The sequence below is a fragment of the Agelaius phoeniceus genome, chromosome Z (assembly GCF_051311805.1).
Source record: "Agelaius phoeniceus isolate bAgePho1 chromosome Z, bAgePho1.hap1, whole genome shotgun sequence".
Lineage (NCBI taxonomy): Eukaryota > Metazoa > Chordata > Aves > Passeriformes > Icteridae > Agelaius > Agelaius phoeniceus.
Window position 1 is genome coordinate 49402662 of NC_135303.1, and position 17554 is coordinate 49420215.

A 17554-nucleotide genomic window follows, 5' to 3' on the forward strand; every position below is an offset into this window, starting at 1 on the left:
TACCTCATATTTAAGACAAGGTTAAACTGTAGTCTAAAAAAACCATGATCTTTATCCTAGAAAAGATAAGTTTGAACTCTAGCTCCACTGAACCATGCTATCTTCTACAATCATTCCAAGCTTTTAAGTTAACGAGCAACCTGCACAAAACAGCTGCCAGAAGAAGTGTGCACTAGTGGGAAAAGAAATAAAGTTTACCTTTACACAGCTCTGTAAGCAGAAGAAACTCTCCCTGCCCCGTGTCTGATTCTTCTTTTCCTATAGATGCTGCAGAGCAAAACTGGACAATGTTGGGATGACCTGAAAGTTTTTTCTGGAGATAACACATTCAAGGAAGATGACTCCCAAGTTCAATTGATACTATTGCATCCAGTAGTTCATTTGAAATATTAGATTAAAACCACAGAAAGCATAGTAGCTGCACTCAATACCCTAACTAACACAGGGAAATACATGCCTCAGCTGTAAGAAATCTGAGAAAGGAATCTAAGGTAATGTAATAAAAAGATAAAAAAAAATTAAAATCCTTATGATTATGGCTTAGAATAAACTGGACTCAGTAACAAGGCTAGTTCTTTTTGTCTTTTGACAACGACTGCCTAGCAGGAGTAGCAGGGACATCTGATTATCAGCTGCTTCTCTAGATGGGTGATCAAGAAAGGGCAATTGTATCCTCACCTATTTTTCCCAAAGAAGTGTTAAGTATGCCATGCTTCAATTTTAAGTAATTAAGTTCAAAACAATTAGAGGTCTAAAAGGGCAAGGAACTCCCACCATTAGTAAAAATTTTTCATGCTAAAACCTTTATCATGTTTCACTCTCAGTTCAAAAAGTTGAGGTATCATTTTTGAGCTATGTAAAGGGGAGTGCAGTATAAGTGATCCCAGCTCCTGCCAGTGGAAGTTATGCTGCATTATGCCTGTCTGTGCATACACTGAGACTCGTGCCTGTGAAACAAACGCAATTTACAGGATTCATTCACCAAGTCCGAAGAGAGAAAAGCAAGGACTTTCTAAGTAGAACAAAGCTATTAAAAAGGGCAAGTTGGATCCACACAATTCACATTAATCTGATCTTATGCATCTCTCCACAACCCTCTATTCAAAGCTGCAGGAATTAATTGCATTTCACAGTCTTATCTCAGAAAGTTAGCAACAAGTAACCCTTCATCATGTTGTACACCTGTTGTACACTACAAACCATGTTAGTGACCCTAAGCTGTGAAAAACATCCAAAAAACATTGAGCTCTTTACTCTTGGCAAGATAATGCCAGAGCAGATAGAAAATTTATGGTGCTATGGTACTCTGTCCTGGAAGTGTACTTCTCATAAGTGGTGTTTAGGCTAAGATTTTGCCAAACATATCAGCAATCATAAAAAGATATGTTTGGGTAGCTTAAATTGGTTCAGTGGGTCTGCCTGCTAATTCAAAATGAGGCTGAATACTCAGAAGGGAACACATCAGCATACCACAGCTGAGTAGCTGACTCTTGAAACAAACTGAGGGTCCAAGACAAGCCAGGCCAGGGAGAAAATATTGAATTAACTAAAATCAAGGATTTAAAGAGATTACATTATACCCCACTATCTGACATCACTGAAAATAAAGAGGACAGCAAGGACACTGAGAAACATCTGCTTTTTTCCGATGCACGTAGTCTCTGAAATGTCTTCCTTAAAACTAACACTACATCTTAGAGCCAGATGTATCCAAAGCAGAAATTATTAAACATTGAGAGTAAAAGCAAAGAGCAATAAATCCAGTCCATGTGAGGGAATTCTATTTAAAATCTAAGTATCATGTGATTTTAAAAGGTCTCTTGACGACATTCACAGACTGCAAGAAAGCCTAAGTAACAATTTCACTTCTTGCTATAAGTACATGGCAAATTCTACACTACCTACAAAAGTTATTTGCACACACTGTATTACTGCAATTTTTGAAGAACTGAACTTTCTGTGTGATTCGTGATACCAGATTCATGACAAACCATGAACCCAGATCTGCGGAATGTCAGTCCTCCTAGGCAGTGTATGGGAGTGTATGAAGAAAAACAATCTGTACAGCAATCTTTTGTGACCCAGAAATCTCAGGCAGTTAAATATGTTACAGAAAAGGATACCATAAAACAAACTTCCTGAATGATGGCTTTGTTCTTCTCCTCTTCATTAGACAACAATCGCTAAAAAAAAACAAAATAATTGAGAAGATATAGTTACTGAAACTTACAGAATAACAATGCATAATTTTTTTTTTTCACAGAATATGAAGGATAAACTATAGTCAAAAACCTAAGGAATTGTAATGGGGCAGTAAACAAAACTGGCTTATTGTACGTTTTAACATTCTGTCATAAATAATACCCAGTTTTCCAGTTACCTGGACTATTCAGGTTTAGTGATAATTAAGCAGCTGTAACTTTTGACACACTTTGAAGTAACTGTTCTGATAGTTCTGATATATAAAGCACTAAAGTCTCCTGGCTGCAGCATTGTGGCCTAACAAGGAAAGATTCACCTTCTGTCTGAAATATTCAGCAACAACCTTCAACTCATTCTAGACTAACTCCTCCAGATTACGTAGCCAGGCTTTTTCAATGGTACTTGTATAATCAGTAGCAAAATTAAGCATTACTGTTTCCCGTATTACCTGGATTTGCAGTCAACATTTCACTACAAGCAGCCTAAGCCTTCTCTACAAAAGTACCAGTTTTACAGAACAGAGGAAGTATAGTAATGGTTCACCTTTCACCTGTTATTTTTTAATGGGGCTACTTCTAGAGGATCTTTTGAACACATATAGTATACGGCTTTGGTCACATATTTTCTTACTCTAGGATGTGGAATGAAATGGAAAAAGACAAAGTTATTACTGGTGTTATAATGCCAACTTACCTCTCCCACCCCTCCTACAAACACCCTGCTTACAGCTGATTACTAGAAGCCTCTAGAAACCGAGAATGCAGAGAAGTGTGCCTAAGAAGTACCAGGCCACATGTTTAAACAATGAGTCAAAGTGCAGAGCATTATTTTTAATACTAAGGAAATTTACTCTTAAAGTAAGAAGATAGGCTAAATCTGCTTCTGATGAGTGAAAAAGATTCCTGTACTCCACTTCAGGTAGCTATGAAATATTCTTTTTACCTGTGCATCAAAATGTTTTGGACTGCATTATGACTTTCTACACCAAATAAAAAAATAAAGACCAGCAGCACCTAAAAGACCAATTCCCCTGTTTGTCACCTAAGTATGAAGTGTAGGGTTCTAACTGGAATAGCCATTCTATATAGTGGGCTACAAACACCACTAATAGACTGCATTTTTCCAAGTTACTTGCTCAGTGGCATACATCAAGGACTAACTGTCATGCTAAAATATCAAGCTGAAAGACAGACCTTACAAACCTATAGTGAAGTAAATTAATATTACCTTCAAAGCATAATCTTTGCCACTTCCAAGATCTTGAGCTTCATAGACAAAAGCAAAACCCCCTACAAGAAGAAGGCGCAATACATCAGTTTTAATTTCAATATTCAGGTACACCATTCTTGTTAGTATAAGATAATCAATACATGAATTTAGATACCTTTCTAAATGTACCAAGCACACATTTTTCAGCATCTGGTCAAGACAGCTGATATTCAGCAAGAGTTCAGATATTCTATTCCTTTCTTGTACATAAGCAAAGAGCACACTGACTTTGTTACTTTCCTGTATTTTGTTAAGTCTGCCTAAGCAGATTTCTTATTAAGCCATTTTTTTAAAGGTTCTCATAAAACCAAAATGCAGTACAGCAAATATTACCTGATAAATTCAATAAAATGTTTTGGTATTACACTGCTAACACTTTGTGTAAAAAACAATAACTAAGGAAGATAACTGCTAAACACACACCTCCTGTTTTTAAGATAACTGTCATGTCAGAAAGCATTTTCATGCACTGAAGCACACATAACAATAATGGTAATATTGTTACTAAATTGTAACATGTTATTTCATAAAATATTTCCCTTCCAACTCCTTTTGTCAAGCTATTTTCTCAAACACTTCCCTTTGCTCAAGAGCACTGTGCAAACCTCATTGAGATAGCAGAAGTTTGAGAGTAAATAACTAGCTTAAAATACGCATTTCTACTTCAGTGATTGCACCTTATTATCAAGTACTGAAATGCAAAACAGAATGGAGTTCATTAAACTTTCCAGATCTTCAGAGAAAAGCCAATGGTATCGTGCCTGGTTAATTCCTACTTCATTGCACCTGCTTCACAGAGAATCCAACTGCTGTGGCCTACAAGCTCACCTTTTACAACTATGTCACTCTCCAAAACATCAGCTTCAAGTAAGTTTCCCATTCTGTCATTTTCACTCTTTCACCTGAACACATTTCAGCTCCATACAACTCAGATCATTACATGTAGTGTTTGGTTTACTACTACTGCAGCACTATAGCAGAAATCATGTTTAATTCCATGGATTTTCTGGGATACCACAGGAGTTAGAGCATGTTGTAAAGGTACTTGTAACTTTTTTTTTTTAAGCCATCTGCTGTTATTGAAAACAATTCTTAAACAAAAAGTAAAACTAGTCCTACTGTGTCATTCTTAAAAGCAGTTTCATTTACAGTTTGATGCTGCTCCCTTGAAAAAGTTTTATTAAAAGTATTAAAGCAGTTTTAATATTTGCTTTATTTATTAGCAAGCACTCTAAACTTATCCTTTAATATACCCTCAGTAGGGACAAGTTTACTGGCAAAACTTCTCCTCTGCCATAACAGTTTACTCCAAGCCCCCCAAACAATATATTCTGCAAACATTCAGAAAAAATAATTTAAAAAGCACTTTCAACAAACACCCATACAGCAGATTTAACTGAGGCAAATGGTAAAATGGAAGTTAAGCGAAGAACAACTTCTAGGGGTGTCTAAAGAATCTATTGGGGTGTTTTCACTCATTTTTTTAAGCTCATGTAAATGCTTGTACGTTTTTAAGACAGTTTTCTGAGGATTTCTGTATGAGCAAAATCATCTTAGTATTCCCCCATACTGATCACTAGTGTAGAGATATGTACACACCCATCCCAGTTATTGCCCAGTGAGACAGGTTTTGCATTGCAGAGGCATTCCAGAGCCCCACTCTCAGAAGACAGCCCAAGCCCTCCAAGGTTGTCTCAGGTAGTATTTTCAAGTTCAGAAATTACAGCAGAAGAAAACTGGGTTTATTTCTTTTCCATAGACACAAGCTCTCACACATCAAGGCTCACTACAGAGCACCACACCATCTCATGAAAATCAGGAACTAACTCTACCTCATTTGCTTTATTTATTAGCAAGCACTCTAAACTTATCCTTGCACCACTACAGGCCTCAGGCAGTGCTCCTGTCAGTACTTCATCACTCTCTTACAGAGACTTGAAGACACTTGCTTTTCCAACCAAGAGATTTGGATTCTCCCTCGAGTCAAACCTAGGGATCACATAATACTGAATAACTTCACTGTATTTACACAACAAATTGGATTTTAAACTGCTCTTTTTTATCATATCCCTGTTTTACACATCTTCACAAATTATTTTTTCAGCTAAGCAGCTTCAGTAAAATGACAGCTAGAGAAGCATCAAAATAGGACATCAAGCAGATCATAACAGTGCTTGCTACTGTAATTCACTCACTGTTAACTAGTCATGAGAAAGTGAGGGTGTAGCTTCCTGCTTGTAACTATTTGATATGACTTGCCTACTCCCCTCCCAAATACTGACGAAATTTGTTTCCATATCAACTTTCAGTGGTTTATGTTTCAACCATAGCTTGGTTGAAACAGTATAATTCTAGCCTGGAAGGTAAGTTACAATGCATTTTAACTGAAAGCTTTTCTATCAGAGTATCAAAAAAGAAAAGATGCTCTGTTAATTGTTGCCAATCACTGATTCACAAGGTTTTGTTTTTTTTTTTTTGAAGTCCAGTCATGTATTTCTGTCCACTGCAAGTCCTAGTAACATGCTGAAATTGCCTCAAAAATGAAGGATGGCCCAAACTTAAAGATCTATACATTTTCCCACACCCTTGAAAAGCAGAGAGGTAGAATGTCTTCAAACTTTGAGCTCCCCTGCAAGCAGGACTTGCTACAGCCAAGAAACAACAGCTTTACAAAATAGAACTGTTCTGCACCCTGTTGAAAACATTGTCTATGTTTACAGTAAAGAGAATGGAAGCTGGACAGCTGCTAGGTCAGGTGGTTTAGTTGTTCTTTAGGAATCATCTTTTTTTCCCCTATCTGTCAGCAAATAAAACTAACAATGTTCATAGAAACTTGGCATTAAGCATTCAGTAGGCCTCTGCTCCTAGAGGTTTACAAAATAAATCCACCCAAAAATCTGGACTTAATTAGGTTATCATTATCCTATGAATTCAGTAGCTGCAGAAACCATAGAATTGTTCCTATAAGTTTGGCAAACTGTAATACTGTTTGTTCACACTCAAAATACTGAAGAAGCCCTGAAGTAAAGAAAAAAAAAGTTGCTTTAATTGCAGAAGTTTCACCTTGACAGAAAACAGCTTGTAACAAGTCACTGACGTATGTGGATTCAAGTTATGACATCTATTTTTAAACTCAAAAAAAAATATTAATGTCTGCACCCATTTAAATCTGTAGCCGATTGCTATCTTTCTGACTAAGGAATTATTTTTTCATTATTTCAAAAGCTTTAGATTTAGATCAAGCAGATTGAATAATGCATTCTTTTTGTCATCATGTTCCTCTTCTCGTGTGCTTTTTTGTCAATTTTTGTTACTCAAAGGAAGCATAAGATTTCAGTACATGTGAAGAATGGTTGTTAAACGTGTGCTACAGAACTTGCTTGTTCCCCGTTTTTCACACAGTCTGGTTTATTCTAAATTGTTTGGTCTCATATAAAAAAGAAACAACAGTATTAGGCAGGAAATCTGTGACTATTTTATTGAAGTAAAATTGTGTGGTGGTCTGTGCACTTAAGAGGAGGATCCAAGAGAGCCATGACACCTGAAGCCACCATCATAACAAGAGCAAGTAGGGATTATATGCAAAGGCCCCCACCAAAGTCCTCTAAAATCTTATCTGCAGTGAGCTACTGAAATGTCCAAGCAGGGAAAAAAACAGGATACCATATTCTAGGAGTGTTCAGTCCAGTCTGTGACATGCTTGGTCTGTTTTTGCATTTAGAGGTAGTATCAGCCAAAGAGATCATCACCAGCTCATCCCCCACTGCTTGCTGTCAGCCTCCTGCAGCAGCACACTATATTATCCATCAGCCCAGTCCTACCCCAGCACAACACCTCTGTGAAACAACCAGGAAATTGCATCCAAGCAACCTGTGCAACAAGTCTCAGCCTAGAGCACAGCCAAACATGGATTTGCACCAGCACTGGTGCACACTACAGAGCTGGAAGGAGCTGTGGGCTAGGGGAACAACTGAACCCGTGGTACTACGTGATAGCGCGCAATGTTAAACCACAGGCACTGCTCACACCAGCTACAAAGCTGAGCGCACGAGCCCACAGAAGAGTCTGCATTGGCTGGTGACACACAGCTCACTATGGATTTGAAATCCAGATTGAGAAAGCAGCACTTGACTTTCCAGAAGGGAATCTGAAAGAACTGATCTAGAAGAAAAACAGATCCCATATTTGTAACCATGGAAGGGAATACATGTAAGCCACAGTTGTGGATCCATGTATCAGAAGGTATCACAACATGTCCAGAGCTGCAAGATAAATGCAATTTGAGCAGCAAAATAAACAATACACTACAGACAAATTCAAGTCTGAAGATTGCAGGAGAGGCTGGGATTTCTATATTTCACATCTATTTTACCTTTATACTCAATATACTGCAAGGGCTCTTTTAGATGAGCTACACTGGCTAGAAAATTATATTTTCCAGAAAAAGCAAGCAGCTAGCCCAACTTCAGTTAGCAAAATAAGGAAAGAAAACAACATAAAATAAAACCATAACACTGAGACAAACATGGAACACAAAGCAATGGTTACAGAGAAATTGTAAAGAACTGTAGAGTTAAAGCATGTCTCCATTTGCTTTAAGTCATCTAACTTGGCATCTTTCCCCTGACATTTTACAATGCCTGTGTCATATTCTGGAAAACAGTAGGCTGCTGTCAAAGTAAAGTATTAAAATACCTGCTCCAGAACCAAGAACCAAATAGTATATATGCCTCAAAAATAGCTTCCTGCCCTAACTTTCCTTTGTCCTTCAGTAACTGCTGTGGTCACTGCTGGCAAGAATTTTACAGTATCAGCAGCACAGACAGTTCTTTTAGCATTGACATCCTACTCAGTGCTTACATTTCAGTCACAACTCTGACTGTAAAGAAGCTGTAAGTCAAGGCTGAAAGCAGAACAGGAGGACATGACATCTAGTACTGTTTAAAATGTAACTTTCTACATAAGAAACTGCCAGGCTTTCTCTAAGATCATACACTGAAAGTGCTTGAGCTTTCAAGTGACAAATTATTACCCTTAAGAAGATAAAGCAGTGAAGACCTAGTTGTTGTTGTTTTACAGCTGAAAAATTTTATAAGTAGATTGCAAATGTTTTGAAGTAGCTAATTTTAACCAATTTTTTCTTCTATGCTGATCAGCAAGATCTTAACAGAAAACTACTTAGTATCAGATAATTACAAGAAGAAACTACAGAAAGAAACTCCAACAACCAAAAGGAGCTCTAAATAGAGTTTTGAAGTATTCAACATAAATAACATCAACCATCTCTACAAAGTTAACGGAATATTTAACTGCAATAGTATAGAAATGTCCACATTTTAGTCTTCTGAGAGTAGCCTTCAATGGTTCTTCTGCTGGAGGAATAAAGTATTTTCGCTGATCACAAGCATTAAGACAATCCAAATTTCTTCTAATATCTAAGTAATTTGCATCTATCAAACATATATTTTCTAAAACAGATTAACAAGCCATGTGCCAGGTAACCTACCCAAAACTTCACTGAAACTAGAAACTGCCCAGATATTTAATTCCCTGTACTCTACCAAAGTCTATGTGCACATCAAGACCAGCCTCCTAACACACGTGTTTAAAGTAAACACATTTCCTGCGTTCCGTAGTCTTCCAATCAACCCCAAACAACAGAGGCAACCTTGCATGTTTGGCATAATATTATATATTGTCATTCAAAGAAAGAAAAAAAAAAAAAACCCAACAAACAAAAAACCCTACGCAAACCAGAATTTTCATGAGGTCCTTGGTAGGTTATAAAGACCGTGACAGACTACAAACTCCTCTGAGTTCTGTTATGTGGTGAAGGCATTTTAAACCACGAAGCAAGCGAAGAAACGGCGACACAGCACAGCGGCTCTCGGTGGCTATTCCTGAGGCGGGACAGTAACACCAAGCACTGCTGCGACCCCCGGGCCTGGGGACACCGGCTCGGCTCGGCTCGGCGCGGAGCGGGCGGCACGGACACCGCCAGCCCTTCCCCAGAGGCCGGAACCGCCGCCCGCCCGCCCGCCACCACCCGGGCGCGGCCTGCCAAGGAGGAAACCCTCCCGGTCTAGGAAGGAGACGGGGAAAACAGGAGCGAGAGGCCCGCGGTGAAGCCCATCCCAGTCCGGCAGCGCCGGGGTCCGCCCCGCACGGCCCGGCCCTGCCGCCCGCTCTTACCCTCGGCGATGACCCGCTTGATGCGCAGCTTCATGTCGCCCATCTCCACTGTCTGCCCCACGAAATCGTTCTGGTCACGGCTGGCGGCTCCCAGGGAGCCGGGGCCCGCCAGGAAGTCCAGGGCGGACTGGAAGAGCGACATGGCTCCCAACAAGCAATGCAATTGATTGGGACGGGAAGGGATGGAAGCAGAGTGGGATGAAGCTGGTGGGCTCTGCCGAGCTTCCGACAGCCGCGGCGAGAGCCCGCCTGCCTCCCCTACCGTCTGCTCTTCCCTCTACCCAGCCGCTCTTCCCTCAGCTCCGGGCAGCTTCCGGGAACGCTGCGTCACTTACGCGCTCCCGGTGCGGCCCGCCCGCCGCAGCCCGGCCGGCCGCGGCCCCGCCCCGCGGGAGGAGCTCCGGCTCCCGCCCGGCTCCGCTCCTGAAACGTCCCCTCACCGACTTTCGCTCTCGCCCGGGCTCCCGCTCCCGCCGGCCGCGGGGGACGCGCGGCGCTTTCCCTCTCGGAAGGGTCGCCATTCCCCAAGCAGCGGTGTGTTTCCACAGTTTAACACTTTGGTTGGCAGCCGGCGAGAGATAAATGTTCTCCTGTCCGCCGGCACTGCTGGCACTTGGGCAGCACCTGCGCTTTTCCCGCAGAGCATTGCTGCCATCCTTTCCCTGTTCGTCTGCCCTCGGGATCTTCCCACGCCCGTCGCTTTTCCCCGCAACCGTGACGAGCTGCCCTCCCTGCACCCCCACTGCCAGCACCGGGAGGCACGGGCGGGCGTGGTGGGGAGCCCTCTCCGTGTGTCACACTGTCGTGGTTTGACACTGTGGGTGCCAAATGCCAGGCACTCACCAGAGCCGCTCACTCACCCTCCTCTGCTACGGCTGGGCAGAGGAGAGAAAAATTTAATGTAGGGTTCATGAGTTGAGGTAAGGACCAGGAGAAAATACTCCAAGGGCAAAACAGGCTCAACTTAGAGATACAAAGTGAGTTTATTACTAACAAAATCAGAGGAGGATAACGAGAAGTAAAATAAGCCCTTAAAAATAAGCCACTTTCTTCCCCCAATCCCTCCCTCCTCTCCATCGACAGCAGGGAGACAAGGCAAAGAGGCTTTGGTCAGTTCATCACCCGAGGTTTTCTTCTGCTACACAGGGAGAGGAATCCTTCCCCTGTGAGACCATGGGGTCCCTTCCCACGGGAGACAGTTCTCCATTAACTTCTCCAGCATGGCTCCAAATCTCTGAGCAGCAGTCCTCCCAAAACTGCTGCAACCTGAGTCCCTCCCACAGGCATGCAGTCCTCCCAGAACTGCTGTGGCGTGGGTCACTCTTCCACAGGGTGCAGTTCTCAAGGACAGGCTGCTCCAGCCGGGGTTCAGGGCCCGATCTCTCCACAGGGTCACAGCCTCCTCCAGGCACCCACCCACTCTAGCACTGGCACCTCCCCCGGGGCTGTGGGTGGATCTGTGCATCCCCCTGGATCCTCATGGGCTGCAGGGGCGCAGCTGCTTCACCGTGGGCTCCCCACGGCCTGCAGGGGAATCTCGGCTCCAGTGCCTGGAGCATCTCCTGCCCCTCCTTCTCCACTGACCTTGGTGCCTCACATGTTCTGACCTCATCTTTTTCGCTGGCTGGAATTAAAACTGCACCCATACTTTTCTTTTAATGTCTTCTTAAATATGTTATCACAGAGGCATTACCATCATCTCTAGTTGGCTCAGCCTTGTCCAGCAGCATGTCCATCTTCAGAGCCACCAGGGATTGGCTCTGCCAGATATGGTGGAAGGTTCTAGAAGCTTCTCACAGAAGCCATCTCCGTGCCCCCTGCTGCTACCAAAGACAAGGCCATGAAAAACCAACACACACACGGATGTTGGGAATAGCCATATCCACAGACAGTGTCAACCTTTTTACAGGCCAGGGTGACTCCTCTTTGTGTGTTTGGCAGATCCCAAACTAGTCAGTCCATTTCCAGAATACTACCTATGACCTGAGACAGCAGATCACTAGAAAAAAGGCTTGTCTCCAAACCTTATGCTTCAGAAATAACACCAATCGTCAAGATTCTCTTTCAGAAGTTTAGTCTGTACTGTCTCCACCTTGCTAGCAGCCATCCTTTTGAGACAATCCCAGACATCTCCAAATTCTGTAAGATTTCAGGTGGCCATGGCTACTTTCTCCTGCACAGATGACTGGTTCAGTTTTTTGAAGTTATATTTCTCAGTCAGCTTCCATAAACTAAGAACTTGCTCTTCTTCATGTGCTGTGTAAATTACAGGGGCATGGCCTCTTGTGATTCCCACACTGTTTTGTAATGCTTTATCAGTCAAGAAGTGTGGTCTTAAATGCAAGTAGATTTATATGAAGATCCCACATTTTCATACCTTTCATTAAAAAAAAAAATCAAATATTATAATAGAGAACTTCTATCTGCAGCAGAGGTCAGCTGCTATTTTTCTTTCAATTCTCCCTGTGAGAAAACTTATTTTGTTACAGTAACTCACACCAGCATAACTTCCTTGCAGAAAATCATACCTGCAGGAGCATCTTACCTTCAGTCCTGCTTTGGTTTCTGACTTTCCTGATTATTTTTGTTCAGGCAAATGCTGTAATTATTTTTTTTTACAATCAAACACTGCTAGTTAGGCTTGCTACACCATATTGTTCTACTCACTATCCCTTGTATCATTCACCTTCACCTTCCCCTTCAAAAACTCATTACTAAAAGGCCACTGGAAAAGGAAAGGAATTTCTGTAAGGAACCACAGAAGCAATCTGTCTGGTTTTGAAGGTCTAGGTTTTATTTTAGTAGCTTTCTTGTTCCCAAATGGAAGACTCTATCATAGATGGAATATGAGGCAACTGCTTCATATTTGTTCAGCTTAAATGAAGATTGAGGTTTCTGATGTAACTTCAGTAACAGACTGAGTGACCTGGGCTAAAATAACCTCTTTTGGATGTTTGGGTTTTTGTGGGTTTTTTGCTAACCAGCTTTAATGCCATGATAAAATTTCCTGACTATTCCACTGCTAAGCCTCACATTTATCTCAGCTCAGAAGAGATGTCCCAAAGTCAGAAGAAACAGATAAGGATGACATGGCAGCAGGACTTTGTTTCAGCAGCAGCATGCCTGATTGAAATGCCATAAAATATGTTGTCTGAGAATCTTGTTTCTCTATCAATGTGTACCTTTTTAATGTATAAAAATTAGTAAATAAAATTCCATCCATGCAAAATGATTATATTTAAAACTTTATGGTTTTCCTGCTTATGCAAGAGATTAACTGTTGGGAAAGGTTCTTTACACAAATAATCAAAATTCCAGTTCAAAAATTATATGCAGGTAGGCCCTAAGTGTGATGTTTGATAATAAAAGCTCAACCAATTGTTGCTTGAAATTCCTCAGATAGATCAGTCATAGCTTACAGTGGGAGCTTGTTCTTAGAAAGATTGCATGAGGAGTAACTATGTTAAACATGAAGGAGATGTAAGAAAAAATGTAGGATAGTCAGCACGAATGTTACACTTGAAAAAATCAGGATGAATTTGTCACTGCAACTTACTGCAGGTAAGATAGAAAAGCCTTGATATGATTGCAGCTTTTCTGGATTAAAAAAGTTTAAAAGAATACTTGGGTAATATTTTACTGACCTGTGGTTTTAAATATCCAGGATAATACTGGAGAGGTCAAGCAGATCATTCAGTGAGTCCAGAAGGCTCTACAGTGGTGGGAACTGACCCCATTTTCATGTATTGCTGAGGCAAAAGTGTGATAAAATGCTAGTTTTTAAGAATACTTGGTCAGAAAAAAGTATTCTTTTTATTTATGCAGCTTGAGAGTCCTATGGGTTTTTTTTTAATTGCTAAAGGTGGTAAGGCTTAACCATTTATATGTTGGCACAGTTCCTGTTGAAAAGCAGAGGAAAACAAGGTTGTGCCATCTGTTACTAGTCTGCATCCCAGTTCTGACAACCACACTGTACCTCTAGTGGGATGCTTGAGCTTCTGATTAAAATGCTCTGCTCCAGCCTTCCCCTTACAACTCTTGCATAGTCTTCTTTCTTCTACAGCATCACCCAGAAAGTACCACAGATCATTCTGGCCAAAAACCTTGGGTGGGGAAGGTGGTAAGGAAGACTTTCCTCTTGTGTCATAAGGTCAACGCAGGGCAGAACCATAAATTCAGGAATTATTAAATGAAAAGTTCCTTTTTTCTATTACCATGTAGTAAAGATAGCACTTTAATTTTCGTTCCAGTAATTGCTTTCAGCTTCTAAGGGATTAAATTAATTAAACAGCAATGAATTAGCATTCTACTTTGCATTTATCTATATAACCCTTAATCAAAATGTAACGAGAAAATGGCACACATAATAATGTCTCTGTAGATCTAGATAGGGTTCATTAGGTTCAGCACAGCTGAAAATCTATTTTAGAAGAACATCTCAGAAGAAAGATTAAATACTTCTCAATGTTTGTACTTTTTATTGCAATTGCTCTTGTGATGTAGTCCAAAAGAATGAGTCATAAAACTAATCCTCACACAAAGCAAACACAAGAGGCTTGACCATTCTTAATTTAGTATCTTTGATTTGCATGCAGAGACCCTCCATTTCTTCTCAGATCACAAATATACCAAAGGCAGACTTAAAACCAAGCTGGCACTTCTGACCAGTCATTTACTTTCCTAATTGGCTAGACTAGGTTTGAGTGAAACTGCACCCTTTTGAAAGATTTAGGCTTAGTTCTGCCTCACACAATCCAGCAAAAATCAGCAGATTTGGGAAGTGAACAGCCAGTACTACCTCTGTGTTACACCCAGGTAATTTTGTGCAGCACACATTTTTTGTTCATGTTACTTTTTGTATTTGTTGCAATACAAATGAAGTGTTGTGTTCTTCTGATGTATTTTTTTTCTTATGCGGATTATCACCTGCTATATGTTGGGAGATTTTTATAATGAGCTCTAGCCACATATATTTCTTATTTCAAATAAGACCCTATTCATTTGATATTAAAATAATGAGGTTAATAAAGCAGTATTTGAAACATTTGGAAATAGAGATTTTTCAATTTATCTCGATGTATGAATGCTAAATTCTAATTTCACTAAATAACTGCTGTTATTTATTTGGGAACCCTTTCTTTATAGCTGAGTTTCCAGTTTAAGTTATTCTTTTCTGATAACAGAAAAATATGCCAATGATTCGAAAAAAATTACTTCACTGGTTCTGTGGAGCAATAGTTTTGTCTCTAGCTTTGGAATAGACAAATTAAGCAGATGTATCTTTTCTCTGTTTGCTGGCTTCAAACAAGGCATCTTCTTTATCTTTTTGCTCTTCTTTAGGAAAATTTTATATAGGGCAAATTAGCTACCCTGTATAAATAAAATTAATTTACTGGTTATTAGAAAACTCACTGAAATTTGTGGATAGGGTCTCTGGAGTTTGAATGTGCACTGTACCTGTTCCGGTCTGTAGTTAGGGATTTCTTGTGCAGTTGGTGCTCCTGACTTCCTTAAAACACCAAATAATGACAAGGGAAAGAAAGATTTGGAGTCTATCCAATTCCTTGAAGAAAAGGTCTTTAATTTTGAAGCCAGAAAGGAAAGTGAACAAAGTGTTTCAGGCATGTGTTCTTACTGTCTGAAATACACTGTTGGTTTTTTGGGTGGTATTGCTTTACTTGTTTGTTTGTTTGATGATAAGCCATGATTAACAGACACCTCAATTGAACAAATAATTTCTTTATTAAATTTAACATAAGACTTTTTATCAAAATGGTCTTCTTTTATGAGAACCAAAGCAACAGTGTTTCACTTTGGAAGGGTGAATTATTAGGACAGTAAAATTGATACTAGCTGCAATTGAGACAGCTGTAAAATTGAGACTATAAGCCCATTTACTGAACTCTCTTTCAAAAGGTCATTATAGTCATTTTACTGTGCGGTCATTTCTGCAATCCCCTGCCATTTAAACATTGTACCCCTACATTACTAAAAGTAGAAGTTACTCTGACATTTCAGAATTACCAAGCTACATTACCATTTCTTAGGCAATACCAATTTGAACAAATTTTAATAAAGGTTAATTATAGATTTTTATGCCAATGTGTTCATATGCAAAATAAAATAGATTATTTTAGGGCAATTATAGGGTCCAGGGTCCTGTGATGAGAAGCAAAACTTGTCATTAAATTTAAAAAAATGCAAAATTGCTCACAAAAGAATCACAGAAATTAGTTTTGTGAAACTAAAAGAAAAATGTGCCTCATGTATAGGTCACAAGGACTGACTGCAGCACTCCTGTGCTAGATCAAGTTAACTGTGCCAGGACAGGTAAGGTGCAGGTACAGATGTATGGTGACCTCACTTCAGCTCTGGTCTATCAAGGGAGCAGGGGATTGATCAGTTTTTGCAAAGGAAGAAGCTTTTTAAAAACTTGCTTGAGACTAAGAATATAATCAGCTACTTGCATTTGGTTAGACTTACCACTGGAGCCTTTACCTTTCTGTTAACAGGGGCGAGGTATCTGTATTGCTTAGTTGTTTATTAAAATTTCCTGGTATTACAGCAGTCATAGCCTTCCAACATTGTGTCTTAGTTACCAATTAAATGATAAATTTGCTTGCCAGAATTGCTATTTTTGATATTCAAGCATTTTCATTCTCTCTAGTCCTTAAAGAGAAGATAAATGTTTTTGACTACCCTCTCTGCATTTTAAGCATTCATCCAGAAAAGTAAAAGGAAAATCATGTCCTCCAAGTGTTTTTTACATTTTATTACATTTCAGAAGTGGCCAAAATAAACTTAATTAAAAATTTATACAACCAATTCCAATTCATGGAACATTCAAGTTTAATAGAATGACTATAAATGAATAAAAGAATCACAACATAGGAGTTCATCAATTTTCAACGATACAACTACAAAATTATAATGTTCAAAGCAAACAAATAACACTGCATAAGAGCTAGGTATATGTAGGATTACAATGACCAATGTTCAGAAATGGGTGTTTCTACTGATTTGTTTAAATGTAACTGAAGCACCTTAACTAAAGCTGTCATTGTGGAAGTTCTGGCTGAAATAATTACAGCAATTTGTGCTATTTCTGCTCTCCTCTCACAGGGAGTTCCTAAAGCTACCTCACCCACTTCATCCACTTCAGTACGAAGTTAATTGAGTAAGCAATAGAGGACTTCCCTGGCAGAATAGAAATGGCATCAATATCCTCAACCATTTTAATGTCTGATCACATCAAAGGCCTAAATTAGTCATGTTACCCAATCAAAGCTGATTTAATTTTGAATATCTCCTAGATAAAGCTGTGTGCATTTAAACTGTAAGGAGACAGTAAGGAAAGTTAGAAATCAAATGCAAGTAATTTTCACAATGTGGTTGCTCCCTTAAAAGTGGAAAGAGATAGCGTTTCTCTCCATTACTTGAGTATTTCAAAAAATGTCTAAGAGGTCCAGGTCTATCAGGTTTGGTGAAAATCAGCAAAGAGATTAGGAAATTACTCAGGACTGAGAAGATGAACCTGTACCCTTAGGTCTCAGGAAGCCATACTACAAAAAGACAAGAAGTTCTGTTGCCTTGAAGTTTACATTAAAAATCATATGAGTCAGTCACAAATGAGAGAAAAATAGTGAAAAATTCTAGGGTCAAATTACAGCTCACTGGATTGTAAGTTGGTAGCTGCTGATAAGGACAGGTACTCATCTGCTCATCGCCTCCAGTCCTTTCTTCTCTCAAAGAAAAGAGTAACTCCCATGCTACTTTAAATGTAAGGGTTGTATTTGTCTAAAAGACCTGCTATTTCAGGCCCAGAAGTATTCCAGAAATGGTGGGCTGCAAAAGGCAGTGTTAGTAAGTTTGGGATCGCATGTTCTGTCTT

At 39.8% G+C, this 17554-nt stretch overlaps 1 protein-coding gene across 2 annotated transcripts in view; it reads right to left on the bottom strand.

The window, feature by feature from the left end:
• GAK (cyclin G associated kinase) overlaps positions 1–9987 on the bottom strand; it is a 67100-nt gene extending 57113 nt beyond the window's left edge. Inside the window, exons 1-4 of one of the 2 annotated variants that reach the window (XR_013180154.1) lie at positions 9664–9987; positions 3430–3491; positions 2124–2183; positions 199–313 (exon numbers count right to left, since the gene is read on the bottom strand). Coding sequence is in view for 1 of the 2 variants with exons in the window: in XM_054652642.2 (XP_054508617.2) it covers positions 199–313; positions 2124–2183; positions 3430–3491; positions 9664–9805 (379 nt within the window). In the remaining variant the exon portion in view is untranslated. The remainder of the gene's footprint in view (positions 1–198; positions 314–2123; positions 2184–3429; positions 3492–9663) is intronic. The other variant, XM_054652642.2, reaches the window with a different exon arrangement.
• Positions 9988–17554: the final 7567 nt, after the last annotated feature.